General features: G+C 45.0%; 2 protein-coding genes across 4 annotated transcripts in view; both read right to left on the bottom strand.

Moving 5' to 3' along the window:
• Window positions 1-6,581: 6,581 nt before the first annotated feature.
• On the bottom strand, window positions 6,582-12,011 carry psmd8 (proteasome 26S subunit, non-ATPase 8). 2 transcript variants are annotated; one of them, NM_001141031.2, is given in 7 exon segments: window positions 6,582-7,489; window positions 8,565-8,676; window positions 8,798-8,898; window positions 9,214-9,379; window positions 9,511-9,613; window positions 11,507-11,579; window positions 11,749-11,868. In NM_001141031.2, coding segments are annotated over 7 exon segments (804 nt in total). In that variant the 5' UTR covers window positions 11,860-11,868; the 3' UTR covers window positions 6,582-7,351.
• A 5,829-nt stretch (window positions 12,012-17,840) lies between these two features.
• Window positions 17,841-26,985, bottom strand: part of ehd2b (EH-domain containing 2b) — a 39,186-nt gene continuing 30,041 nt past the window's right edge. For both annotated transcript variants that reach the window (XM_014215539.2, XM_045724907.1), the window contains exons 4-8: window positions 24,717-24,814; window positions 21,869-22,092; window positions 19,995-20,183; window positions 19,076-19,237; window positions 17,841-18,947 (exon numbers count right to left, since the gene is read on the bottom strand). In XM_014215539.2, the coding sequence (XP_014071014.1) occupies window positions 18,387-18,947; window positions 19,076-19,237; window positions 19,995-20,183; window positions 21,869-22,092; window positions 24,717-24,814 (1,234 nt within the window). In that variant the 3' untranslated portion in view covers window positions 17,841-18,386. The remainder of the gene's footprint in view (window positions 18,948-19,075; window positions 19,238-19,994; window positions 20,184-21,868; window positions 22,093-24,716; window positions 24,815-26,985) is intronic.

The raw sequence follows: 26,985 nt of genomic DNA, 5'->3' as shown, positions 1-26,985 counted from the left end.
GTTAATGCGAGTGTAGCGAAATGCTTGTGCTTCTAGTTCCGACCGTGCAGTAATATCTAACAAGTAATCTAACAATTTCACAACAACTACCTTATACACATTTATTACATCCAATTTGTAATTATTAAAGTGGCTAGAGATGAGTCAGTATTTTGGCAGAAGCCACTCAATGTTAGTGATGGCTGTTTAACAGTCTGATGGCCTTGAGATAGAAGCTGTTTTTCAGTCTCTCGGTCCCAGCTTTGATGCACCTGTACTGACCTCGCCTTCTGGATGATAGCGGGGTGAACAGGCAGTGGCTCGGGTGGTTGTTGTCCTTGATGATCTTTTTGGCCTTCCTGTGACATCGGGTGGTGTAGGTGTCCTGGAGGGCAGGTAGTTTGCCCCCGGTGATGCGTTGTGCAGACCTCACTACCCTCTGGAGAGCCTTCCGGTTGTGGGCGGAGCAGCTGCCGCACCAGGCGGTGATACAGCCCGACAGGATGCTCTCGATTGTGCATCTGTAAAAGTTTGTGGGTTTTTGATGACAAGCCAAATTTCTTCAGCCTCCTGAGGTTGAAGAGGCGCCACACTGTCTGTGTGGGTGAACCATTTCAGTTTGTCGGTGATGTGTACGCCGAGGAATTTAAAACTTTCCACCTTCTCCACTACTGTCCCGTCGATGTGGATCGGGGGCTGCTCCCTCTGCTGTTTCCTGAAGTCCACGATCATCTCCTTTGTTTTGTTGACGTTGAGTGAGAGGTTATTTTCCTGACACCACACTCCCAGGGCCCTCACCTCCTCCCTGTAGGCCGTCTCGTCGTTGTTGGTAATCAAGTTTACCACTGTAGAGTCGTCTGCAAACTTGATGATGGTGTTGGAGTCGTGTTTGGCCACGCAGTCGTGGGTCTACAAGGAGTACAGGAGGGGACTGAGCACACACCCCTGAGGCATCCCTGTTCAGGATCAGCATGGCAGATGTGTTGTTACCTACCCTCACCACTTGGGGGCGGCCCGTCAGGAAGTCCAGGATCCAGTTGCAGAGGGAGGTGTTTAGTCCCAGGATCCTGAGCTTAGTGATGTGCATTGTGGGCACTATGGTGTTGAACGCTGAGCTGTAGTCAATGAATAGCATTCTCACATAGGTGTTCCTCTGTCTATCTGTCTGTCTGTACCCCCGTCTGTCTCTCTGAATATCTGTCTGTCCCTCTGTCTGTCTGTCTTTCTGAATATATGTCTGTCTTTCTGAATATCTGTCTGTCTGTCCGTCTGTCTGTTTGTCCCTCCATCTGTCTCTCTTTTTGGTTGTGTTTTAGATTCTTAGTACATTATGTGATTTGACCACGAGACTGAAGAACCCATCTGTCAAAAGTAAAGATACCTTCATAGACAATGAAGTGAAAGACACCCAGTAAAACACTACTTGACTGAAAGTCTTAAAGTATTTGGTTTTAAATATACTTAGGTATCAAAAGTAAAAATAGAAATCATTTCAAATTCCTTATATTAAACAAACCACAGCACAATATTCTTGTTTTTTTTACATTTACAGATAGCCAGGGGCACACTCAGACATCATTTACAAATGAAGCATTTGTGTTTAGTGAGTCCTCCAGATCAGAGGCAGTAGGGATGACCAGGGATGTTCTCTGTTTAGTGAGTCCTCCAGATCAGAGGCAGTAGGGACGACCAGGGATGTTCTCTGTTTAGTGAGTCCTCCAGATCAGAGGCAGTAGGGACGACCAGGGATGTTCTCTGTTTAGTGAGTCCTCCAGATCAGAGGCAGTAGGGACGACCAGGGATGTTCTCTGTTTAGTGAGTCCTCCAGATCAGAGGCAGTAGGGACGACCAGGGATGTTCTCTGTTTAGTGAGTCCTCCAGATCAGAGGCAGTAGGGACGACCAGGGATGTTCTCTGTTTAGTGAGTCCTCCAGATCAGAGGCAGTAGGGACGACCAGGGATGTTCTCTGTTTAGTGAGTCCTCCAGATCAGAGGCAGTAGGGACGACCAGGGATGTTCTCTGTTTAGTGAGTCCTCCAGATCAGAGGCAGTAGGGACGACCAGGGATGTTCTCTGTTTAGTGAGTCCTCCAGATCAGAGGCAGTAGGGACGACCAGGGATGTTCTCTGTTTAGTGAGTCCTCCAGATCAGAGGCAGTAGGGACGACCAGGGATGTTCTCTGTTTAGTGAGTCCTCCAGATCAGAGGCAGTAGGGACGACCAGGGATGTTCTCTGTTTAGTGAGTCCTCCAGATCAGAGGCAGTAGGGACGACCAGGGATGTTCTCTGTTTAGTGAGTCCTCCAGATCAGAGGCAGTAGGGACGACCAGGGATGTTCTCTGTTTAGTGAGTCCTCCAGATCAGAGGCAGTAGGGACGACCAGGGATGTTCTCTGTTTAGTGAGTCCTCCAGATCAGAGGCAGTAGGGACGACCAGGGATGTTCTCTGTTTAGTGAGTCCTCCAGATCAGAGGCAGTAGGGACGACCAGGGATGTTCTCTGTTTAGTGAGTCCTCCAGATCAGAGGCAGTAGGGACGACCAGGGATGTTCTCTGTTTAGTGAGTCCTCCAGATCAGAGGCAGTAGGGACGACCAGGGATGTTCTCTGTTTAGTGAGTCCTCCAGATCAGAGGCAGTAGGGACGACCAGGGATGTTCTCTGTTTAGTGAGTCCTCCAGATCAGAGGCAGTAGGGACGACCAGGGATGTTCTCTGTTTAGTGAGTCCTCCAGATCAGAGGCAGTAGGGACGACCAGGGATGTTCTCTGTTTAGTGAGTCCTCCAGATCAGAGGCAGTAGGGACGACCAGGGATGTTCTCTGTTTAGTGAGTCCTCCAGATCAGAGGCAGTAGGGACGACCAGGGATGTTCTCTGTTTAGTGAGTCCTCCAGATCAGAGGCAGTAGGGACGACCAGGGATGTTCTCTGTTTAGTGAGTCCTCCAGATCAGAGGCAGTAGGGACGACCAGGGATGTTCTCTGTTTAGTGAGTCCTCCAGATCAGAGGCAGTAGGGACGACCAGGGATGTTCTCTGTTTAGTGAGTCCTCCAGATCAGAGGCAGTAGGGACGACCAGGGATGTTCTCTGTTTAGTGAGTCCTCCAGATCAGAGGCAGTAGGGACGACCAGGGATGTTCTCTGTTTAGTGAGTCCTCCAGATCAGAGGCAGTAGGGACGACCAGGGATGTTCTCTGTTTAGTGAGTCCTCCAGATCAGAGGCAGTAGGGACGACCAGGGATGTTCTCTGTTTAGTGAGTCCTCCAGATCAGAGGCAGTAGGGACGACCAGGGATGTTCTCTGTTTAGTGAGTCCTCCAGATCAGAGGCAGTAGGGACGACCAGGGATGTTCTCTGTTTAGTGAGTCCTCCAGATCAGAGGCAGTAGGGACGACCAGGGATGTTCTCTGTTTAGTGAGTCCTCCAGATCAGAGGCAGTAGGGATGACCAGGGATGTTCTCTGTTTAGTGAGTCCTCCAGATCAGAGGCAGTAGGGATGACCAGGGATGTTCTCTGTTTAGTGAGTCCTCCAGATCAGAGACCGTAGGGATGACCAGGGATGTTCTCTGTTTAGTGAGTCCTCCAGATCAGAGGCAGTAGGGATGACCAGGGATGTTCTCTTGATAAGTGTGGGAATTAGACTTTTTTCCTGTCCTGCTAAGCATTAAAAATGTAACGAGTACTTTTGGGTGTCATGGAAAATGTATGGAGTAAAAAGTACATAATTTTCTTTAGGAATGTAGTGAAGTAAAAGTAGTCAAAAAATAGAAATAGTAAAGTACAGATACCCACAAAAACTACTTAAGTAGTACTTTAAAGTATTTTTACTGAAGTACTTTAGACCACTGTTAAAAAGTGGTTTTAATACATATTTTTTACTACTACAATAAGTGCCTTTTTGGTATAGTTTGTTTATAGGCGTCAATCAGGTTGTCATGGTCCCCAATCCTCTCCCTCCTCAGGATGGAGTATGTGAAGAAGCAGGAGAGTCTACCTCCCTCTCCCAGCCCGCTGAGGCAGGCCGCAGTCAGGGCAGCTCTGAACGGAGTCCCCATCATCGAGGCTGTCAAAACTTCCACGCCTAAAGTCAAGCCTGCTCACAGAGAGGCCAAGGCCCAGAAAGCCAAGACCTCCAAATCAGACTATAACTTCAACACTACTGCCCAGACAATACAGCCAGCATGCCAGCCGCAGAACAACCCAGAGCCTGCTAGTAAACCAGATAAACCACCTGGAACTTTAGCAGCACCCGTCCCAAATGCTGCCTCACCTGTCCCAAACAACTTCTCCATTTCTCTTGGGACTACCACACCTTCAGCACAAACCCAGAAAGAGAAAACGTCTAAAACCCAACCTCAGACTAAAGTAGCCCCTGAGGCTCAGGACGCTGGTAGAACCCCGACCAGTTTCACCACGAGCGTCACCGGTAAACCAGCGGGAACAGGAAGCAGTAGCCGGCTCACCTTCTCTCCCAACTCTGTGAGCGGACGTGCCCAGGCTGCGAGACTGAGGCTGAAGCAGATGAGAGAGGACAGGTCCAGGGCTCAGCCAGCAGAGGGCAGCAGAGAGGACAGGTCCAGGGCTCAGCCAGCAGAGGGCAGCAGAGAGGACAGGTCCAGGGCTCAGCCAGCAGAGGGCAGCAGAGAGGACAGGTCCAGGGCTCAGCCAGCAGAGGGCAGCAGAGAGGACAGGTCCAGGGCTCAGCCAGCAGAGGGCAGCAGAGAGGACAGGTCCAGGGCTCAGCCAGCAGAGGGAGGCAGAGAGGACAGGTCCAGGGCTCAGCCAGCAGAGGGCAGCAGAGAGGACAGGTCCAGGGCTCAGCCAGCAGAGGGCAGCAGAGGGGACAGGTCCAGGGCTCAGCCAGCAGAGGGCAGCAGAGAGGACAGGTCCAGGGCTCAGCCAGCAGAGGGCAGCAGAGAGGACAGGTCCAGGGCTCAGCCAGCAGAGGGCAGCAGAGAGGACAGGTCCAGGGCTCAGCCAGCAGAGGGAGGCAGAGAGGACAGGTCCAGGGCTCAGCCAGCAGAGGGCAGCAGAGAGGACAGGTCCAGGGCTCAGCCAGCAGAGGGCAGCAGAGAGGACAGGTCCAGGGCTCAGCCAGCAGAGGGCAGCAGAGAGGACAGGTCCAGGGCTCAGCCAGCAGAGGGCGGCAGAGAGGACAGGTCCAGGGCTCAGCCAGCAGACGGAGGCAGAGAGAACCACCTCTCTACAGAGCCACTCAGAGCTTCACATCGAGCTCCAGTTGAACCCCCAACACGAACCCTCACACCAGGACCAGCTCCATCTTCAACACGACCCCTCACACCAACACCAACCCTAAGCCAATATCGAGGCCCTATCACCACCAAGCAGGGACAGAAGCCCTCAAGAGGACAGCCAGAAGCCAGACCCACTACAGAGGTCAAACCCTCGACAGAGGGCAAGAAACAGCCAGAGGTCAAACCCTCGACAGAGGGCAAGAGTCCACATCAGCAGCAGGAGGAGGAGTGCGTCAGGGAAGCATCAGGATTCACCAGGACACACTACACTAACTGGTACATATCTAATGCCCAGTTGCCCTCCTTTACAGAGCCCGTGGTTGCTGAGGCAACACAGCTGATGGACAGGTATCAGAGGTATTCTAATGAGTTCCATTATTCTGATGGCAGAGGTGTGGTAGACTTCTCCAAGTTCAACATGTCTACAACACTTGGCAGTAAGGTGACCGTGAGGGAGGTGAATGATCCTACAGAGATAGACACAGCCTTTGAGGAGTGGTACAGTGGCATCAACCCTTTCACACCTAAAACTACTACTACTGCTGCTGCCATACCCATTACCCAGCTACCCCAAGCCTCAGACTCCAAACCCACTCCAGACACCCCAGCCAAGGCTCCTCCCGCCCAGTCCAGGAAGAAACAGACGCAAGCAGTGGCTCAGTCCAGGAGGTTAGTAGAAAAGGTGAAGACAAAGGACGCTAAGAAAGAGGAGAAAATTGAGGATAACCCACCGGCCTCTGCTGTGTCTCCCAAGTGCTCTCCCCACCCATCAGGCTGCTGGCACCCGTTCACGGTGGATAAGTCCTGCTCGCGCCGGGCCCGCTGCCAGCACCGTGCCACTAATGCAGCGCTGCCACCCAACGTCACCAAGTGGTGAGTCACACTTAACACACTTCAACCTAGCTACCTACCAAACTACACAGCTTTGGCTCCATCCTTTAATATCTCATTCACCTTGTGAGTGTAGTGTGATATAACACTATTGTTATGTGTCAAGCTATGGCACCAAGTCATGGGAGGATAGAAAATATCCTTTTCCATTCCTATACTAGCTTGATCATTTCTAGTCGTCGTCATCGTCCCCCACCCCATTGGAGAAAGACAACCTGTCTCTTCCTCATCTCTCTCCCCCATCAGGTTGAACGTGAGCAGGAACTACCTGTGTGAGCCTCCCTGGGTCACCACAGCAACCCTAGCTGCCTCCCTAGCGCTGAGAGAGAGAGGAGAGACTCACTAGTGACGACAACACGTTCATTCACAAAATACTGGAGGAAATATTTATACTGATGTAGTGCAGTAGTCATGTTAAGTCACCTATTCAATTACACTGAAAATTATAAAGTAGACCATAAGTCAGGAAAAAAAAAGATTTTATTTTTTTTAAATTGTAAAAATGTTGATAATCTTTCAGAAACAAACATTTGTATTTTCCAGATCAATTAGATTACAAACCATTGAGGGAGGAAGTGGAGCAAGACATTAAACAAATACTTTTACAGCAATTCTCTTTGTCAGTTGCCAGGAGACGAGGCCAGGGCGTTGAAAACCCCTAGTTTTAAAGATGATACCTCAGAGGACAAGGATAGGCCAAATAGCAGATGTAACGCAGGACGTCAGCCATTTTGAGACATATGGAAGACCACCACTATATTGGCCACTGTGCTACAGCACGCTATGAATTAGTAAATGGACTGAAAAGGAGAAAAAAACCCGCCAAATTACACCCTATTCCCTAGACATAAACCCTCCAAAACTTTCCTCAAAGTAGTCAGGGTAAATGGAAACTTGGGGACGTTACAACGTGCCCAACACCTCAATCTTTTAAACTCGGGGGGTAATTCCTAAAAGTGGACAAAGCTGTCAGGAGCCACTGAACTGGCCTTAGTTGTGAAGTGATGACTTTATTTCAGTACATTACTGCGATGCGTAAACACACGGTCAGACTAGGATGTAAAAAGGAAACTCTTGTCTCGTCTCTTATCGGAGCCGTGAGAAGCAGGTTGAGTGGTACAGAATGACAAAGTGTTGGAAAATCTACCAGTCTGACAATCTGTCAACATTTGTGGACTGTATGTATGCATGTGTCTGTGTCATGAACATAGCTAGCTTCTGTAGTACGGCGCTCTCTACACAATCATCTCCAGCTGACGTGCATATTCGATGACCTGCGTAGCCAGCTCGGTGGAGGGGATGTTGACTTCCTCGGTCCTCTGCTGTTGGCTGCTGAACGAGTAGTAGTCATCTGGACTCTGGGTCCAGCCCCGCTGCAACACAGACAACTTTAATATGACGAGAGGCTCTGGGTCCAGCCCCGCTGCAACACAGACAACTTTAATATGATGAGAGGCTCTGGGTCCAGCCCCGCTGCAACACAGACAACTTTAATATGACCAGAGGCTCTGGGTCCAGCCCCCGCTGCAACACAGACAACTTTAATATGATGAGAGGCTCTGGGTCCAGCCCCCGCTGCAACACAGACAACTTTAATATGACCAGAGGCTCTGGGTCCAGCCCCGCTGCAACACAGACAACTTTAATATGATGAGAGGCTCTGGGTCCAGCCCCGCTGCAACACAGACAACTTTAATATGACCAGAGGCTCTGGGTCCAGCCCCGCTGCAACACAGACAACTTTAATATGACGAGAGGCTCTGGGTCCAGCCCCCGCTGCAACACAGACAACTTTAATATGACCAGAGGCTCTGGGTCCAGCCCCGCTGCAACACAGACAACTTTAATATGACCAGAGGCTCTGGGTCCAGCCCCGCTGCAACACAGACAACTTTAATATGACGAGAGGCTCTGGGTCCAGCCCCCGCTGCAACACAGACAACTTTAATATGACCAGAGGCTCTGGGTCCAGCCCCGCTGCAACACAGACAACTTTAATATGATGAGAGGCTCTGGGTCCAGCCCCGCTGCAACACAGACAACTTTAATATGATGAGAGGCTCTGGGTCCAGCCCCCGCTGCAACACAGACAACTTTAATATGACGAGAGGCTCTGGGTCCAGCCCCGCTGCAACACAGACAACTTTAATATGATGAGAGGCTCTGGGTCCAGCCCCGCTGCAACACAGACAACTTTAATATGACCAGAGGCTCTGGGTCCAGCCCCCGCTGCAACACAGACAACTTTAATATGATGAGATGGGACTAAACTCAAGTTCTAAGGATCGCCCATTCTCACAAGTCCAGGGGCATGTTCAGTTAGCCTGGTCCCAGATCTGTTTGTGCTGTAAAGCTAACTCCTATGGTCCTTTGTCAAGCACAAGCAGATCTTGGACCAGGTTAGTGTTCAGTAGTGTACAGAACAGAGTAGAACAGACATGAACTAACCTTGTTGGCATACTCTGTCATGTTGTTTGGTGAGGAGAAGAAAAGCACTCTGGTAGCTTCGTTGAACTGAATCTGTTTATAAGCCTTCTCTATGCACCCAGCAATCTCATCACTGAAACAGAGAAGGAACACACAGTGTCGTTACCGGACCACAAGGATGACTCCTCACTCAAGCCACGCATCCTGCCGTTTCCGGGCAATATTCATTCATCCAATGTCATGATGTCTCTTACCGGATGGTGTCTAGCAGAATGTCTATGAAGAAGGTGTAGCTTTCAGCAGGGATGTTTCCTTTGGCCAGAAACACCTTGTTATAACTTCCCTCCATCAGGTACTGACAGAGGAAGTTGAAAACAGAACATTCTACAAGTCAGTTCTACACATGGAAGTTACACGAAGAAGAAATGAGAAAAGAACAAATAAATAAGCCATTAGCAAGGTCAAAATTTTGAATTCCTACTGAAGATATTTAACTAAGTCAATGAAGGCCAGAATATTACATTTTTACATTTTAGTCATTTTAGCAGACGCTCTTATCCAGAGCGACTTACAGTAGTGAATGCATACATTTCATGCATTTTTTTATTTATTAATTATTTATATGACTCTTCTTGGGGAGATAATAAGGGCCTGAAGCAACAGCAGTTACCTGCTCTAAGGAGACAGGGTGGCGGATGTAGACATTGGTCTGGATGTCTTTAGCAGTCAGCCTCTCCAGCTCTGTGTGGAACTCTGACACACGGTTCTGGGACAGCAGAAAGAGGAGGTTCAGACCCAGCAGCTGGTGCATGTAGGCCGACTCCGGCAACTCATTCCTGGATGGAGGGAGAAAGTGAGAGACACTGATCTAGTTGATTGAACAAGCATAGGTTGAGATGCGAATATATTGAGAAAGATTAAAGGTATTATTTTGAACATGAAACAAAACCAATAAGTGACATTTTACTTGTAATCAAAGTAGTAACATTTGAGCTGGGCCATGTATCTCTCAAAGGAAGGGATGTCCTTCTTCAGGATAGCCCACAGAGCCCCGATCTCCAGAACATCACCTGAGAAACAACGTAGACAAATCTGTTAGCCACTTGTCGTCATCCAGTTGATATATGATCAAACCCTGACATCTTAGTTATCGCACACTGAAATTATTCTGATGATTCTGAGCAATGACTCCGGAAAGTCCTTTCTACTGACGAGCATGTAGGAAGACATGTCAACAAACAAACAAACAAAAATATGAGGCAGCTAGCCTCTTCGCTCCTGGGAGACCTGTACAGTTCTCGTCGCTGAAGACCACATCTCGTACCCAGAAAACATATTTACCAGCTCGCTGGTTGACCCGTTTCAGGCTATAGAATGTGTGAACTATGGTCAAAATAAAAAAAAGATGCTCACTCCCTAGTCCCTATACTCTGTAGTGGTTGCTATGAGACATTAGTGCCTGATCCAAGATGGCAGTGCACCTTACAGGAAATATGATGTGAATTCAGTCAACTCTGGGAAAAGTTGGATATAAAAAACATTTTCACACATTGGTGTAGCTTGAAACGACTGGTAAGGCATTTCAGATTATAGATTTGCCTTTTTGTGATGACAAGTTTCTGGGGAAATAGATCAACCATAGGGCTGGTAAATATGTTTTCGGGGTACGGAATGTCACCTTGGGCGACGAAAGATCAATATGTAACTTTAGTGCATTTCCAAGTAACATGATAATTCAGATGGCCACTCCAACTTCACTTTCATGTGGGTGCTAGCAAGCAGACTAGGTAGTGCTAGGTATAAAACAGCCAATCCAGTAGGGTCTGGAAGCTCTACCGAGCTTCGATTGGTCAATAACGTTGCGATATCAGAGTATTTGCATAAAGTTAATCTTTCCCAGAGAAGAAGAGAGGCGCCCAACTCAGAAGAAAAACTGTCTCCTTCCAGCAGGTGGTGTATTTTCATTGTTTCGCATTTTTGTATAAGGTCAATGTGTCAAATTTGGTCAAAAAAATAATAATTGGCTTACTTGCTGCGTGAGGTTTATTTGATCTAATAGATGTTTCATAATATTTAAGTTGTTATGAGTGTTCTGATATAAGTAGGACACTTGACGTCCCAGCAACTTGGAGAGAGAAAACACTTTATATCAGTTCTCTCCAGATAGCTATGTATATTCAGAGCATGAGGTTAGATGCTCTCTTCTTTCAATACAGGCACTTGACTTCAACAACTCACATCGAATATTCAAAAAAGGATTTACAATAATAAGATGTATCCACCAATCCAAAGAATGGGATAGGGGGGGAGCTAGACAGCCCAACTGTGCCGCTTTGTGGACAACGACTCCCACTCTAAGGGCCGAGAGACATGCATCTTGTTAGTGTATCCATAATCTTCTGCTTTTCCCCTCCCTTGCATTGCCCAAAGGTCCCTCCAACGGGGCCCGTTGTTTCATTCCATCGTGTTGTGTGTAAATGCACTGTTACAGGTCTCACTGAGAGAAGAAGCTATGAGTTAGCTGGGTCATTCCAACCTCAACTTTTGAATGAATATATATCAGAAAAAGGACGTTTGACTTCCACATCAGCATATTGGTCAAGCTCAGGCACTTACAAAATTTTTTGGGGTGTATTTTCCAGTTTGTTACATGCATAATCCTAACAGGGAGGAACCTAACAGGGTGGTATAAATGTTGAGCCTTAAATTGGCCATAGCTCTGAGTGAACATGACAGAGCAGGCATATTGGTTAACACTTTAACACGATTTTAACTTCTATCAAACATATTTTAACATTTACAGACTAACAATATGCAGGTAAAGGTCCTGACCTTACATTTAAAAGCTTTTAAAATCCACATTCGACACTAAATAAAAAGTTATACTTTCTGGGGCCAGAAAAGCCACCGCAATGTAACTACGTTCGCCAGTTAGCATTTTGTTGTAATGACTAGTAACTTACGAGCTAAAATAAGCTGTTGTTTGGTGAGCTTAGTTCCAGTCGTTGGTAAGAAGTTTAACTCCAATAACGAGATCTGTAGAAAGAAATAGCAACGGACGGTTGATATCTTTGTAAAACAGTTGGTGACGTTAGCTTAGCTAACGTTAGCTAGCAATACTAGCTAATTGACAAAAAAAATACCATATAATTTAGATTCGAGGGTGAGGAGAGAAAAAAAAACGAAATATTGTAATAGCCTTTACCTTGAGCTTGCTCAAAATTTCTCCACATTTGTTCAGATTTGGATTTTTCTTGTTCCATTCCGTTTTCAATGTTTCATATAGCCCCGCGGTCTCTTTCAATACAGACGCCATGGTGATTCTGCAAAATGTACGACACCGGACGCTCGGAATACAGTACGCAACTGTCGTAAAACAGCTCTGTCGCTGTTGCCAAGGAGTATCTATTATATTGACAAGATAGTCAACTGTCGTAAAACAGCTCTGTCGCTGTTGCCAAGGAGTATCTATTATATTGACAAGATAGTCAACTGTCGTAAAACAGTTCTGTTGCTGTTGCCAAGGAGTATCTATTATATTTACAAGATAGTCAACTGTCGTAAAACAGTTCTGTTGCTGTTGCCAAGGAGTATCTATTATATTGACAAGATAGTCAACTGTCGTAAAACAGCTCTGACGATATATTATATTGACAAGATAGTCAACTGTCGTAAAACAGCTCTGTTGCTGTTGCCAAAGACTATCTATTATATTGACAAGATAGTCAAGGGACCACTGTAACAATGGAAATACATGTCCGAACATGCTTATTTTCTTGTCTAAATATTCCCGAGATCACCACATTCTCATATAGCCGTTGCGAAGTCATTATTTTCACTTCAGTGTTGTGCTGTTTATTTCTGATTGTTTTCAAAACCTTATGAAGATGTCCAGATGAAAGCACAAATGCAATTGCTTGACACCGCAACACCTTAGACTTGGATACACATTATCCCGAATAAAAACGTCTGTTAAATTCGCTGCTCTGTTTTGCTAGTTTTTAGTCTTAATTTCATAGGGAATTATCGGATATACATCACCAAAATGACATGGCCAAACCAGATATTACTCTGGACCATTTAAGCTAATGAAAGAGCAGATATTGTATGTGTGTAAACGTTATTTAGCTAGGCAAGTCAGTTAATGACAAATTCTAATTTGCAATGACGGCCTACCCCGGCCAAACCCAGACGACACTGGGCCAATTATGCACCGCCCCATAGGACTCCCGATCATGGCCGGATGTGATGCAGCCTGGGTTCGAACCAAGGACTGTAGTGACACCTCTTGCACTGAGATGCAGTGCCTCGGAAGCCCTAAATAGTCTATCTACTATTTAATCCACAGATTGACTTGGATCTCTTTCTTTTCTCTAAACACCGATGAATTCAACTTCGTCTCCTCTTCATTCTGAACAAGAGGTCATCGGAGGTCATCGGAACACAGTTCACACCGTTTATTAGGGCATGATAATGATACAACATGTAGCAGATGGTGAAGCTAGCTGTGTACAGTAGTCAGTAAAAATAGATAAACAAACCAGACTGTTTCAGGGAACAACGCTGTTCTCATAGCATGTGACATTCATTTCAAACAAAGGCAGTTCTTTGTCTAGTACATACACAAATCAACAGCAATAGTAAAAACAAAAGGTGAATCAACAAATAAATGTATTATGTGTCAACAACAGGTACAACTCCGATATGGTCTTTTTTTTTCATAGTTGCGAAATGTTACGTGCGTCCACTTAAATCAGTGCATTTGTAACAACCTAACAATTACGAAATGTATATTCGATTAGATAAGCCTCACGTAGCAAATGAGCAATTACAGTTGTTGAACAAATTCGACACTCGTTGACCTCAAGACAAAAATTCCTCACTTCGTGATCTTATTTTCCTGGACAGATTTTGGGCCGAGTAAACCCTCTTGCTTCGCCTCTTCCTCTCTGCTATTGCAAAAATAACTTCTTCTTCTTCTTCTACGTTGTAATTCTAGTGCAAAATGGTGCGTTCATACCTCCTACAGGCCGACATTATATCGTCGTGTTTCTGAAAAAAATGAAAACATATTTATGTCCACTAGATGGCGCTCATTCAAAGTTAAATATATCCAAAGTCCTTCACGGGGCGTCTTGGTGAGGAATTCCCCATATATCCGCCCAATGACGTAGTTGGAGACCCCTGTTTAGTGGGCTGTTCTTTGGTGGTGTTCCATGCTCTGTATGGTCCTCATATGCCGTAGTCTTGACGCCATGTGAATGCCACGTAGAATGGTGTGTGTGTGTGTGTGTGTGTGTGTGTGTGTGTGTGTGTGTGTGTGTGTGTGTGTGTGTGTGTGAAGAAAAAAAAAAAAAAATACATTTTCCACCATAGTAACTGCAACTGTTTTTGAGCAACTAAATCGTTTTGAAACAGCTCATGAGGAAACGTCAAGACATTTGCACCACATTATTGTTGTGTTTGGAAAGGCAACACTGTTCTGTAAGCAGAATTGCCCGTTAATCTGATTAGGAAATCTGGGAAAAGGTTAGTGTGTTATCTAAAAGAAGAGATTTCCTGCAGGGTTTGGACATATCTTGTCTATTTGAAACTGTCTGGTGGAAATTAGCAGCAGCAGCAGACCAGACCCCATCCAAGACACGCACGCACACACACACACAGCAAGTTATGGGCACGGCCTAAACATCTTGTTCCTAGGGAAAAGTCCAAATAGGGGGAGGTTGTTAATGCCTATAATAAAGGTAGTGTCTAGAGGCTGAGCCTGAGCCCAAGGAAACTTAGCGGACCCCAGGAAAGCTGATATTAATAGTTCTCGGGCCAGCCCACCACATTCCTGGCATGTGAGTCACACTGTACACAAGGAGAGAGAGAGAAGGGGAGAGAGAGAGAGGGGGAGAGAGAGCGAGAGGGGGAGGGAGAGAGAAAGAGAGAGAGGGGAGAGAGAGAGAGAGAGAGAGAGGTGGAGGGAGAGAGAGAGAAAGAAAGAGAGGGGGGAGAGAGAAGAGAGAGAGAGGGGGAGAGAAAGAGAGAGAAGGGGGAGAGAGAGAGCGAGAGGGGGGAGAGAGAGAAAGAGAGCGAGCGAGAGGGGGGAGAGAGAGAAAGAGAGCAAGCGAGAGGGGGGAGAGAGAGAAAGAGGGAGCGAGATGGGGGAAAGAAAGAGCGAGGGGTAGTAGAGAGAGAGAGAGAGGGAAAGATAACGAGAGAGGAGGAGACAGGGAAAGAGAGCGGGGGAAGGAATGACTGTTTCTCATTTTGTATTTCTTTCCATGGAGGAGTGAAAGAGGCAGGCAGGGAGACCAGACCACCCCTCCCTCCCTCCCTCCGCAAACCTTAAAAGCCTACACACACACACACATTTTAGAGGCACTTACGCCAGAAAGAATTCAACAGAGTATAAACAGAGAGGATGATACCTCATGATCTACTGTGCTGTATGTCAGTTAGTTAAACCTGGGACTGCTTGAACTGGAAGGCTGGAGAGAGATTTGGATACGTTTTTTGGCGTGTTTGTGTTTAAGGGAGAACGGGAGTGAGTGAGTGAGTGAGTGAGTGAGTGAGTGTACCACTGGAAAATGGTGGTATGGGGTTTTGGCCTGAAGCACTGTGACTCACTGTTTATCTGACAGTCATTGAGAAACCAAGTGAACATTATACTGTTGCTATAAAAGAGAATCAGCCTGCATCCACTGTTATGCCTTGTTTGAAATATAAAATATATTTTTTACTGTGTTGCCTAAATATAGTATGTTCTGTATGTGGATAGATACATATTCTGTTTTGTGTCCAGATGGGATATTTAAGGAACACTTAACATTCTACTGTTCCACTCATGCACATATTGAAAAATTATTTTCCTCGTACTAAACACACTTAGTCAAAAGTGTGTCTATCTACTATTTAATCCACACATTGACTTGGATCTCTTTCCTTTCTCTAAACACCGATGAATTCAACTTCGTCTCCTCTTCATTCTGAACAAGAGGTCATCGGAGGTCATCGGAACACAGTTCACACCGTTTATTAGGGCATGATAATGATACAACATGTAGCAGATGGTGAAGCTAGCTGTGTACAGTAGTCAGTAAAAATAGATAAACAAACCAGACTGTTTCAGGGAACAACGCTGTTCTCATAGCATGTGACATTCATTTCAAACAAAGGCAGTTCTTTGTCTAGTACATACACAAATCAACAGCAATAGTAAAAACAAAAAAAACAGCAAAAAATATATATATAATGAATCAAAAAATACATGTATTCTTTTTGCCATGAGAGAAAGAAAAAAGAATGCGAGGAAAAATGGCACGTTACTGTAAAACTATGGCACGTTACTGTAAAACTATGGCACGTTACTGTAAAACTATGGCACGTTACTGTAAAACTATGGCACGTTACTGTAAAACTATGGCAAGTTACTGTAAAACTATGGCACGTTACTGTAAAACTATGGCACGTTACTGTAAAACTATGGCACGTTACTGTAAAACGATGGCACGTTACTGTAAAACGGTGGCACGTTACTGTAAAACGGTGGCACGTTACTGTAAAACTGTGGCACGTTACTGTAAAACGGTGGCACGTTACTGTAAAACGGTGGCACGTTACTGTAAAACTATGGCACGTTACTGTAAAACGATGGCACGTTACTGTAAAACGATGGCACGTTACTGTAAAACGATGGCACGTTACTGTAAAACTATGGCAAGTTACTGTAAAACGATGGCACGTTACTGTAAAACGATGGCACGTTACTGTAAAACTATACTATAGAAATGCTGTAATGTCACTGGTTAGACCAGTCCCCTACAGACAGACAGAGAGATGACTAAACAACTTTCATACTGTTGCTAATAGCAACAGCTGTCTATCAAATACATGTGTATATTAGTGTACTCATATTAGTGTGTATTTCTCTATCTTGTTTTTGATTTGTTTAAACACTCCCTGATAAATAGCTCCATGTAAAAGTAAAATATAGTACGGAGTAAGTCAGATACATGTATACCAGAAATCATATCAGTGTGTAATTAACAGTAGACTTGTCAGTCAGTGATGCCACTGTGGACCCAGTCATTCAAGGAATGTTGAGTTAAACAGTAGATGTGATAGAGTGAGGATTTATAATAATGTCGTTTCTGACATAACAACATCTGTGTGAGAATATATAACATATACAAATGCAAGACTTCTAGAAAGAGAATGTGTGGTTAAGGAGTTCTGCTATTTTGGAGAAACTAGTGTTCAGAGTAGAGCAGAGTAGAGTGTAGTAGTGTGTTAGAGTAGAATGTAGTAGAGTAGAATGTTGTAGAGTAAAGTGTAGTAGAGTGTAGTAGAGTGGAATGGAGTAGAGTATAATGTAGTGGAGTGGAGTAGAGTAGAGTGTAGTAGAGTAGAATGTATTAGAGTAGAGTGTAGTAGAGTATAGTGTAGTAGAGTAGAGTAGAATATAGTAGAGTAGAGTGTAGTGGAGTAGAGTGTAGTAGAGTAGAATGTAGTAGAGTAGAATGGAGTAGAATGTAGTAGAGTAGAGTAAAGTGTAGTAGAGTGTAGTAGAGTAGAATGAAGCAGAGTAGAGTAGAATGTAGTAGAGTAGAATGTAGTAGAGTAGAATGTAGGAGAGTCGAGTGAAGTAGAGTGTAATAGAGTAGAGTAGAATGTAGTAGAGTAGAGTGAAGTAGAGTAGAATGTAATAGAGTAGAATGTAGTAGAGTGGAATGGAGTAGAGTGGAATGGAGTAGAGTGGAGTAGAGTAAAGGGTAGTAGAGTGGAGTAGAGTAGAGTGGAGTAGAGTAGAGTAGAGTGGAGTGGAGTAGAGTGTAGTTGAGTAGAATGTAGTAGAGTAGAATGTAGTAGAGTAGAGTGGAGTGTAGTAGAGTAGAGTAAAGGGTAGTAGAGTGTAGTAGAGTAGAATGTAGTAGAGTGGAGTAGAGTAGAGTGTAGTAGAGTAGAGTGTAGTAGAGTAGAATGTAGTAGAGTAGAGTGTAGTAGAGTAGAGTAGAGTGTAGTAGAGTGGAGTAGAGTGTAGTAGAGTAGAATGTAGTAGAGTAGAGTGTAGTAGATTAGAGTGGAGCAGAGCAGTAGAGTAGATTGGTATAGTACAGTAGCATATAATAGAGTAGAGTACAGTAGAGTAGAGCAGTAGAGTATAGTAGATTACAATATAGTATAATAGAGTAGAGAAGTAGAGCAGTAGAGTATAATATAGTATAATAGAGTAGACCAGTAGAGTATAATATAGTATAATAGAGTAGAGAAGTAGAGTATAATATAGTATAATAGAGTAGAGCAGTGGACAATAATATAGTATAATAGAGTAGAGAAGTAGAGCAGTAGAGTATAATATAGTATAATAGAGTAGAGAAGTAGAGTATAATATAGTATAATAGAGTAGAGAAGTAGAGTATAATATAGTATAATAGAGTAGAGCAGTAGAGTATAATATAGTATAATAGGTGTGGGCCACTAGCCTTTATTTGACCTCAGCTCAGCTAAACACATGATCCAATAAGACTAAAATCGGGGTGCATTTCAATAGTGTAAAGTATCTCTCCTTCCTCCTTTCCTTTCATTCATCTGCACTATAGGAAAGGAACCAGACTGGAAACACACAGACTGGGGGTTCGAGTCTCATCTCCGCTACTCTGTCAAGCCTTTTTCTTACTGTCTCCCTCTCGAAGACCGGAGATGAAACGACCAGAGGAAGCTACCTTAGACTATCGAGATACACCCAGGGGCTGACAAGGAGACAAGAGGACAACGTGGAGGGGGGGCAGTAGCGTGTGTGTCAGCCGTCAGAGGGTTATACTGTCAGCTCCACAGGGTGGGTTGATGTAATAGTCTCTATATATCCGATCCTTTCATTCTGCGCTTGGAGGGTGGCACCAGACGGGCGGGCAATTCAGGGGGCAGACCATGCCCCTCTAACTTCACCTCGATAAGGTGGCTGGCCAGGGCAAACTCCTCGTCATCCAGCATGCCATCCCGGTCCACGTCAGACAGCTTCCAGATCCTCCCCAGGACAGAGTTTGGCAGCCGGGTGCTCACCATCCAGTCCTTGGCCTTGGTGCCACTCAGTTTACCCTCGTTGGGCGCCAGGTTGTAGAAGATCTCGTCATATTTGGGCTTGTCCTTGGTCACTACCCAGGCCATCTCGCCCTCTTCCTCGCCTTCCTCCCCCCCATTCTCCACCTCTCCGAATGGGTCATTCTCCACAAAGGGCCCGGCGCGGGTACCCAGGAAGGCCCCCCCTTGCACCCCAGGCTGCACCCCTGCGTCAATCTCCTCTTGGCGTAGCAGGGGCATGAGTTTGGCGATGTCGGACGCCAACAGCTCATCCAGAGCAGCCATCAGGGACGGCTTCAGAGGCTTGAATTTAGTGAAGTCATGGATCAACAGCTGCTCCTGGATGGGGAAACAGAGACCACAGCAAACTAGTTAGCCAATCATCTGGCAAATATTACAGAGGGATGAACTACCAGACTTGAGCTTTGGACATTCAAACCTGAACAGAAATATTAGACTAAACAGACCTGCATCTTGGCACAGTCTGGGAAATCCCCAGCAGAGATATGGTGCTGAAGCTGGATCTTGGAGAAGATTACAGGAAGTTGGTAGATCAGGTTCTTCTTCATTTTGTCCTTCCTGAAGGTTGGCATCTCCTTCTTTAGATAGCTGATGATGTGAGCATGCACCTGGAGGGAGAGAGAGAGAGAGAGATGTGCAGGGGAGAGAGAGAGAGAGAGAGAGATGTGGGGAGAGAGAGAGAGAGAGAGAGATGTGGGGGGAGAGAGAGAGATGTAGGGGGAGAGAGAGAGATGTAGGGGGAGAGAGAGAGATGTGGGGGGAGAGAGGGAGATGTGGAGAGAGGGAGATGTAGAGAGAGGGAGAGAGAGGGTTGGGGAGAGAGAGAGAGAGAGAGGGGTTGGGGGAGGGAGAGGGATGTGGAGGAATGGGGAGAGTGATGTGGAGGGATGGGGAGAGTGATGTGGAGGGAGAAGGATGTGGGGGGAGGGGGAGAGGGATGGGAGAGAGAGAAAGAAAGAGAAAGAAGGGTAGAGAGAATTAGGGGGGAGGGTGGCAAGTATTAACTTCAGCAATGCCACTCTCTCCTCATTTTCTTATATGAATCTAGTAAAACACCTTATTCCTCAGTAACGCGATCTACGAGACAGGATGTGTGTTACAGAGTTCATTATATCATACCATCTACTTCAACAGAAAGGGATGAGTGAGTGACGTTGATAAGCGAGAGACATAGAGAAAGATTCCGATAGATATACCATTAGTTTTCTAGTTTGGTAATTACAGGGCTCATCTGTAAAAAAAAAAATAATAATAATAATTTAAAAAAAGACCTTGGTCTCAACATGACTCCCTGTCAAAAATAAAGAATAAATAAAACATTAAAAAAAAATACAAAATCAAACATTGTAGAGAGCGAGAACCTACCCTGACCAGTCGTGCCCTCTTAACCAGGTCGTTGAGTTTCCTGAGGGCTGCGTTATGAGGAAGGTTCTGGATGTCACTGAACAGATCTTCCTCTTCCAGCTCAAACAGACGCCGGTTATCAGGGACCAGCAGCGGCTCGGACCAGAACGACCCGATATACACCCTCAAGACCTCTGGAGTGTTGAATACCTGTTAATCATATCAATAATATCAATCAATTGTATCACAAAGGGCTATACACACTCCTAAATGCTTTAGGTGCGGGCTTTACGGGCTAACGCTAATTAGCTAACATTACGGGCTAACGCTAGTTAGCTAACATTACGGGCTAACGCTAATTAGCTAACATTACGGGCTAACGCTAGTTAGCTAACATTACGGGCTAACGTTAATTAGCTAACATTACGGGCTAACGTTAGTTAACATTACAGGCTAACGTTAGTTAGCTAACATTACGGGCTAACGTTAGTTAACATTACAGGCTAACGTTAGTTAGCTAACATTACGGGCTAACGTTAATTAGCTAACATTACGGGCTAACGCTAGTTAGCTAACATTACGGGCTAACGTTAATTAGCTAACATTACGGGCTAACGTTAATTAGCTAACATTACGGGCTAACGCTAATTAGGAAACATTACGGGCTAACGCTAGTTAGCAAACATTACGGGCTAACGCTAGTTAGCTAACATTACGGGCTAACGTTAATTAGCTAACATTACGGGCTAACGCTAGTTAGCTAACATTACGGGCTAACGCTAGTTAGCTAACATTACGGGCTAACGCTAGTTAGCTAACATTACGGGCTAACGTTAGTTAGCTAACATTACGGGCTAACGTTAGTTAGCTAATATTACGGGCTAACGCTAATTTGCTAACATTACGGACTAAAGTTAATTAGCTAACATTACGGGCTAACGTTAGTTAGCTAACATTACGGGCTAACGTTAATTAGCTAACATTACGGGCTAACGTAAGTTAGCTAACATTACGGGCTAACGTAAGTTAGCTAACATTACGGGCTAACGTTAGTTGGCTAGCTAACTGTGCTCTGTGGAAGAATGTTGGAGCTATTGTCAACATTGAGTTGGGCCGGCGCATCGCGAACTGTCCATGCAGCTAATGTCACAGCCTTGTTGGCTTGTAGCTACTAACATTACGGGCTAACGTTAGTTAGCCAAGGACGTTCGCTATCTTATTTGTTTGTGATGATTCACACCCAAGTGTCAAGGCCAACAGTTTATCTTGCGATGACTTCAGCCATGTGAAAAACCTTCCATAACAAAATATAGCTAGTTTCCTTTGCTTGTAGCTTGCCTCTAATCTGAAGGGCTTTGGTCCGGTTTTAGAACTCTGAGATTCGGCTACAAAAAGGTAGCACATCGTTGGTTCTTAACGGACAGAAATGAGCATGTGAGAGCGATAAATTACAAACTTAATGAAAACCGTTGCCTCTACAAACTTATTCAGTCCGAAAGGTGGCAAGTCTAATGGTCACTTTACGGATGCTGTAGTAACGGTTCTTATCCGACGCCAAGACATTGAGTTAGGTCGGGGGGCAAGAAAGACCCTGATAAAAATCTGTGTGGTTCTCGTTAACTACCGGACGACTCATGACGACAGGCGAGGAGTGTGTGCTGTGTACCTCCAATCAAGTTGATATGGAAATTTTCATCGAAATTGGTGGCATATTAGATATGATGGTAGAGAGATTTTAATTTACCAATGAGCTTCAAACAATGAGCTTCAACCAATGCATAACGCCCCCACAATAATATTTATTTTCTAGTGATTGTTGTCATCATTTATACAGGTTTTTACTAGCTGTAGTATGACACCATTTCCCTTGGGTATGAATAAAGTACTCCTCTCACCTTGCCCAGGGACCACATTAGAGCTCCGTAGATTCTCATCAGCTGTTGCGTTCCCACCATGTCAGCCTTGTTCAGGACCACACGCAGTTTGTCCTCGTTACCCCGCAGCGCTCCGATGGCCTCGGAGAACTCATCGCTGATCTCCAACTTGTGGGCGTCGAACAGGAGGATGATGCGGTCGACGCGCTCCGCAAACCAACGTAGCACCGCTGGGAAGTCATAGCCTGAGGAGAAGGGTTAGGGGTCAGAGGTCAGGGGAGAGACGGGACACGAGGGGATTAAGGGTGTTACATTTCTAAATTTGCAGCACGCTGAGCGCAAAACACGCCGAGCACAAAACACGCTGAGCACAAAACACGCTGAGCACACAGCACGCTGAGCACACAACACGCTGAGCACAAAACACGCTGAGCACACAACACGCTGAGCACACAACACACTGAGCACAAAACACATGAGCACACAACACACTGAGCACAAAACACATGAGCACACAACACGCTGAGCACAAAACACGCTGAGCACAAAACACACTGAGCACAAAACACATGAGCAAACAACACGCTGAGCACACAACACACTGAGCACAAAACACATGAGCACACAACACGCTGAGCACAAAACACATGAGCACAAAACACATGCTTAACATGTCTCTCTTGGAAAAGAGATGTTATCTCAATGAGAAAAACCTGTATAAATAAAGGTTAACATTTTTAAAACATAGATATATAAAATACATGTTGAAGCACTCCCATGAAGTTGGTTTTAGAGCAAATCGTGGACACACACACACACACACAAGGAGAGGAGAGGAACAGGCCAACACAGACCCTTCACATCTCTCTCTCTCTCTCTGATGAGTACTTCGTTCCTCACATTCCTCTAACTGATACAGCTTCCTCTCCAGTATCTGCCGTACATACGTTACGATGCGACTCCAACGGGACCTTGAGCAGAACGCTGTCCTAACTGCTAGGTTGGAATGTAATAACATCATAACAACAGGAGGCAGTGGACATACCCTCATATGTTCCACAAGGCTGAGTCTCTCCCGTTGTTCCAACATCATCATTACTGAATGTTGTTATAGTTACTCGTGCCCCGTGAACGGTGACACAGTACCAGGATGGAAAGGGAGGGAATTTAAAGGAGTGAGAGACAGATTGATGAGGCTTCATGCTCAAAACCTCTGTCCTGTATTTATCTTTGTGTGTGGAGGGTCTCCCCCTTGTATCCTCGTCCCTCTTGTATCCTCGTCCCCCTTGTATCCTCGTCCCCCTTGTAGCCTTATCTCCTTGGGGTGTCCAATCAAAAACTCATCTTTTGACAATTTAGTAAACCAATGCTCCAAACCTTATTGTCTCAAGTCATAATCCGTTCAAAACTTATTGTAGTTTTTACCCTTGAAGGGTGGCCAAGATTAGGCTGACTAAATCAACGGAGGCCAAACCGATTGAATCAACGATGTTTCCATGTCATTTCAACCAAAATCATCAATGTAAAGGCATTTAGTCTTTAATTTACCCAAATTCATTGATATGGTGACATTTATTGTTGATTTCACGTTGAATTCAAGGTTAGTTGACATCTCAACCAAATGTAAATCAAAAGCAGACATTGAAGTGATGTCTGTGCCCAGTGGGTTGCGTCAGCTAGGCTGGATGCTGTGAGAGAATTAAGGCTAACTGACAGACTCACTGTTAAACTCTCATCTTTCTCCTCGAATCCAGAGGACATCAAACAATACAGGAGGTGAGATCGATTTTCAGACATGACGTAGTATTTTTATATTTTAGTATCTTTAGTTTAAGTTCTTTAATATTTTCAAATTCCTGTTATTTTTCAAAGACTTTTCAGAAAAACAAGCGTATCTGAAATTTCAACGGAGCTTTTTACATTTAGTTGGGCTTGTGTCATTGTCCATTTTAGTTTTTTTTACGACCTGCGGAAACAACTTTGCAGAAGACCACCCCAACATGTAAAATCCTCAAAAGTTGCGGCGAGAAGTGGCACAGCTAAGTCAACAGAGATCGCTGCTTATTATTGGATGTAATAAGGTTACGAAATCCGACTTCCCAGATATAATGTTAATGATATGTTAAGAGAAACATCCGACTGAACGATTCAAAACATAAATAATCATATTTGTCTTGGTAAAATGTATTTTATAACATAAGAAAGTTCAATTTCATCACCAAAGCATGTTTTCACACACACACACTACCCTATATCCTTGTCACCTTATATCCTTGTCTCCTTTTTACCCTATATCCTTGTCTCCTTATTACCCTATATCCTTGTCTCCTTATATCCTTGTCACCTTATATCCTTGTCACCCTATATCCTTGTCACCTTTTCAACCTATATCCTTGTCACCTTATATCCTTGTCACCCTATATCCTTGTCACCTTATCCTTGTCACCTTGTATCCTTGCCACCTATATCCTTGTCTTCCTATATCCTTGTCATCCTATATCCTTGTCTCCTTGCCTCAGTGCATGGAGGTCGGTCACATGGGTTAGCCAGGTCATGAGGGAGGAAGTATTTGTTTTAGCTGACCATGACAGATGAGGGACCAGACCCGACCCGGTGTGTACCATGTGTGTCTGTGACCCCCTACCTCCTCCTCTCCTTGTCCTGTCTACTCCCCCCTACCTCCTCCTCTCCTTGTCCTGTCTACTCCTCCCTACCTCCTCCTCTCCTTGTCCTGTCTACTCCTCCCTACCTCCTCCTCTCCTTGTCCTGTCTACTCCTCCCTACCTCCTCCTCTCCTTGTCCTGTCTACTCCTCCCTACCTCCTCCTCTCCTTGTCCTGTCTACTCCCCCTACCTCCACCTCTTCTTACCTCGGCTCACCCTCTGCTTCGCTCCTGACAGGATCCCCGGCGTGTCGATGATGCTGATGCTCTCCAGGACCTGATTGGGCAGCTGGGCACACTGGAACCTATCACGCAACAGCAGAGAATGGGGCGGGACACGACAACACTCATACAGTGCCTTACAAAAGTATTCATCCACCTTGGCGTTTTTCCTATTTTGTTGCATTACAATCTGTAATTGAAATAGATTTTTATTTGGATTTCATGTAATGGACAAACACAAAATAGTCCAAATTGGTGAAGTGAAATGAAAAAAATTACTTGTTTAAAAAAATTCAAAAAAATCTAAAACGGAAAGGTGTGTGCATATGTATTCACCCACTTTGCTATGATGCCCCTAAATAATATCTGGTGCAACCAATTACCTTCAGAAGTCACATAAGTAGTTAAATAAAGTCCACCTGTGTGCAATCTAAGTGTCACATGATCTGTCACATGATCTCAGTATATATACACCTGTTCTGAAAGGCCCCAGAGTCTGCAACACCACTAAGCAAGGGGCACCATGAAGACCAAGTAGCTCTCCAAACAGGTCAAGAACAAAGTTGTGGAGAACTACAGATCAGGGTTGGGTTATAAAAAAATATCAGAAACTTTGAACATCCCACGGAGCACCATTAAATCCATTATAAAAAATGGAAAGAATATGACACCACAACAAACCTGCCAAGAGAGGGCCGCCCACTAAAACTCACAGACCAGGCAAGGAGGGCATTAATCAGAGAGGCAACAAAGAGACCAAAGATAACCCTGAAGGAGCTACAAAGCTCCACAGCGGAGATTGGAGCATCTGTCCATAGGACCACTTTAAGCCGTACACTCCACAGAGCTTTAGGGAAGAGTGGCCAGAAAAAAGCCATTGCTTAAAGAAAAAAAATAAGCAAACACGTTTGGTGTTCGCCAACAGGCATGTGGGAGACTCTCCAAACATATGGAAGAAGGTACTCTGGTCAGATGAGACTAAAATTGAGCTTTTTGGCCATCAAGGAAAACACTATGTCTGGTGCAAACCCAACACCTCTCATCACCCTGAGAACACCATCCCCAGTGAAGCATGGTGGTAGCAGCATCATGCTGTGGGGAAGTTTTTCATCTGCAGGGACTGGGAAACTGATCAGAATTGAAGAAATTATGGATGGTGCTAAATATAGGGAAATTCTTGAGGGAAACCTGTTTCAGTCCTCCAGAGATTTGAGACTGGGACGGAGGTTCACCTTCCAGCAGGACAATGACCCTAAGCATACTGCTAAAGCAACACTCGAGTGGTTTAAGGGGAAATGTTTAAATGTCTTGGAATGGCCTAGTCAAAGCCCAGACCTCACTCCAATTGAGAATCAGTGGTATGACTTAAAGATTGCTGTACACCAGAGGAACCCATCCAACTTGAAGGAGCTGGAGCAGTTTAGCCTTGAAGAATGGGCAAAAATCCCAGTGGCTAGATGTGCCAAGCTTATAGAGACATACCCCAAGAGACTTGTAGCTGTAAATGCTGCAAAATGTGGCTCTACAAAGTATTGACTTTGGGGGGGTGAATAGTTATGCACGCTCAAGTTCTGCTTTTTTGTCTTATTTCTTGTTTGTTTCACAATAAAACATATTTTGCATCTTCAAAGTGGTAGGCATGTTGTGTAAATCAAATGATAGATTTTGTGGGGATTATATTTGAATTCCAGGTTGTAAGGCAACAAAATAGGAAAAATGCCAACGGGGGGTGAATACTTTCGCAAGCCACTGTAAAACAATAATATAACACAACACTCATAACACCATAACACCATAACATAACATGGAACAGTTAGAAGAGCGTTTAGCATCTATAATTTACCTACAGGTTCTCCTCAGGTCAAGGCAACTTTCCAAACATTCCACTAAATGCCCTCCAGTTCACCCCCCCAAACCCCCCTCCATCAGTTAACACCAATGGAATGAATGTGGATAATGGAGGAACATGATGCTGAGCGATTAACCCCCCCCCTAAAAAAAATATCTGAGCTTAATGCACAGCTTCTCTAAAGATAAATCAGATCAAGCCTGAACTGTGTGATGTAGTAGGGAGTTGTAGTTTCTCTAGAGATAAATCAGATCAAGCCTGAACTGTGTGATGTAGTAGGGAGTTGTAGTTTCTCTAGAGATAAATCAGATCAAGCCTGAACTGTGTGATGTAGTAGGGAGTTGTAGTTTCTCTAGAGATAAATCAGATCAAGCCTGAACTGTGTGATGTAGTAGGGAGTTGTAG

The sequence above is a fragment of the Salmo salar genome, chromosome ssa09, assembly GCF_905237065.1.
Source record: "Salmo salar chromosome ssa09, Ssal_v3.1, whole genome shotgun sequence".
NCBI lineage: Eukaryota > Metazoa > Chordata > Actinopteri > Salmoniformes > Salmonidae > Salmo > Salmo salar.
The sequence above is the reverse complement of the archived record's forward strand: the minus strand, read 5'-3'. Positions and strand labels throughout refer to the sequence as shown.

Excerpts from the sequence above, each read along its gene's own strand:
- psmd8 (XM_014215537.2), bottom strand. The coding sequence starts at position 11,859 with ATGGCGTCTGTATTGAAAGAGACCGCGGGGCTATATGAAACATTGAAA. Across the intron at positions 9,380-9,510 it reads TGTTACTACTTTGATTACAA|GAATGAGTTGCCGGAGTCGG; the intron begins GTAAAATGTCAC and ends CCCTCCATCCAG. Across the intron at positions 8,899-9,213 it reads ACCCTGTCTCCTTAGAGCAG|TACCTGATGGAGGGAAGTTA; the intron begins GTAACTGCTGTT and ends TTCCTCTGTCAG.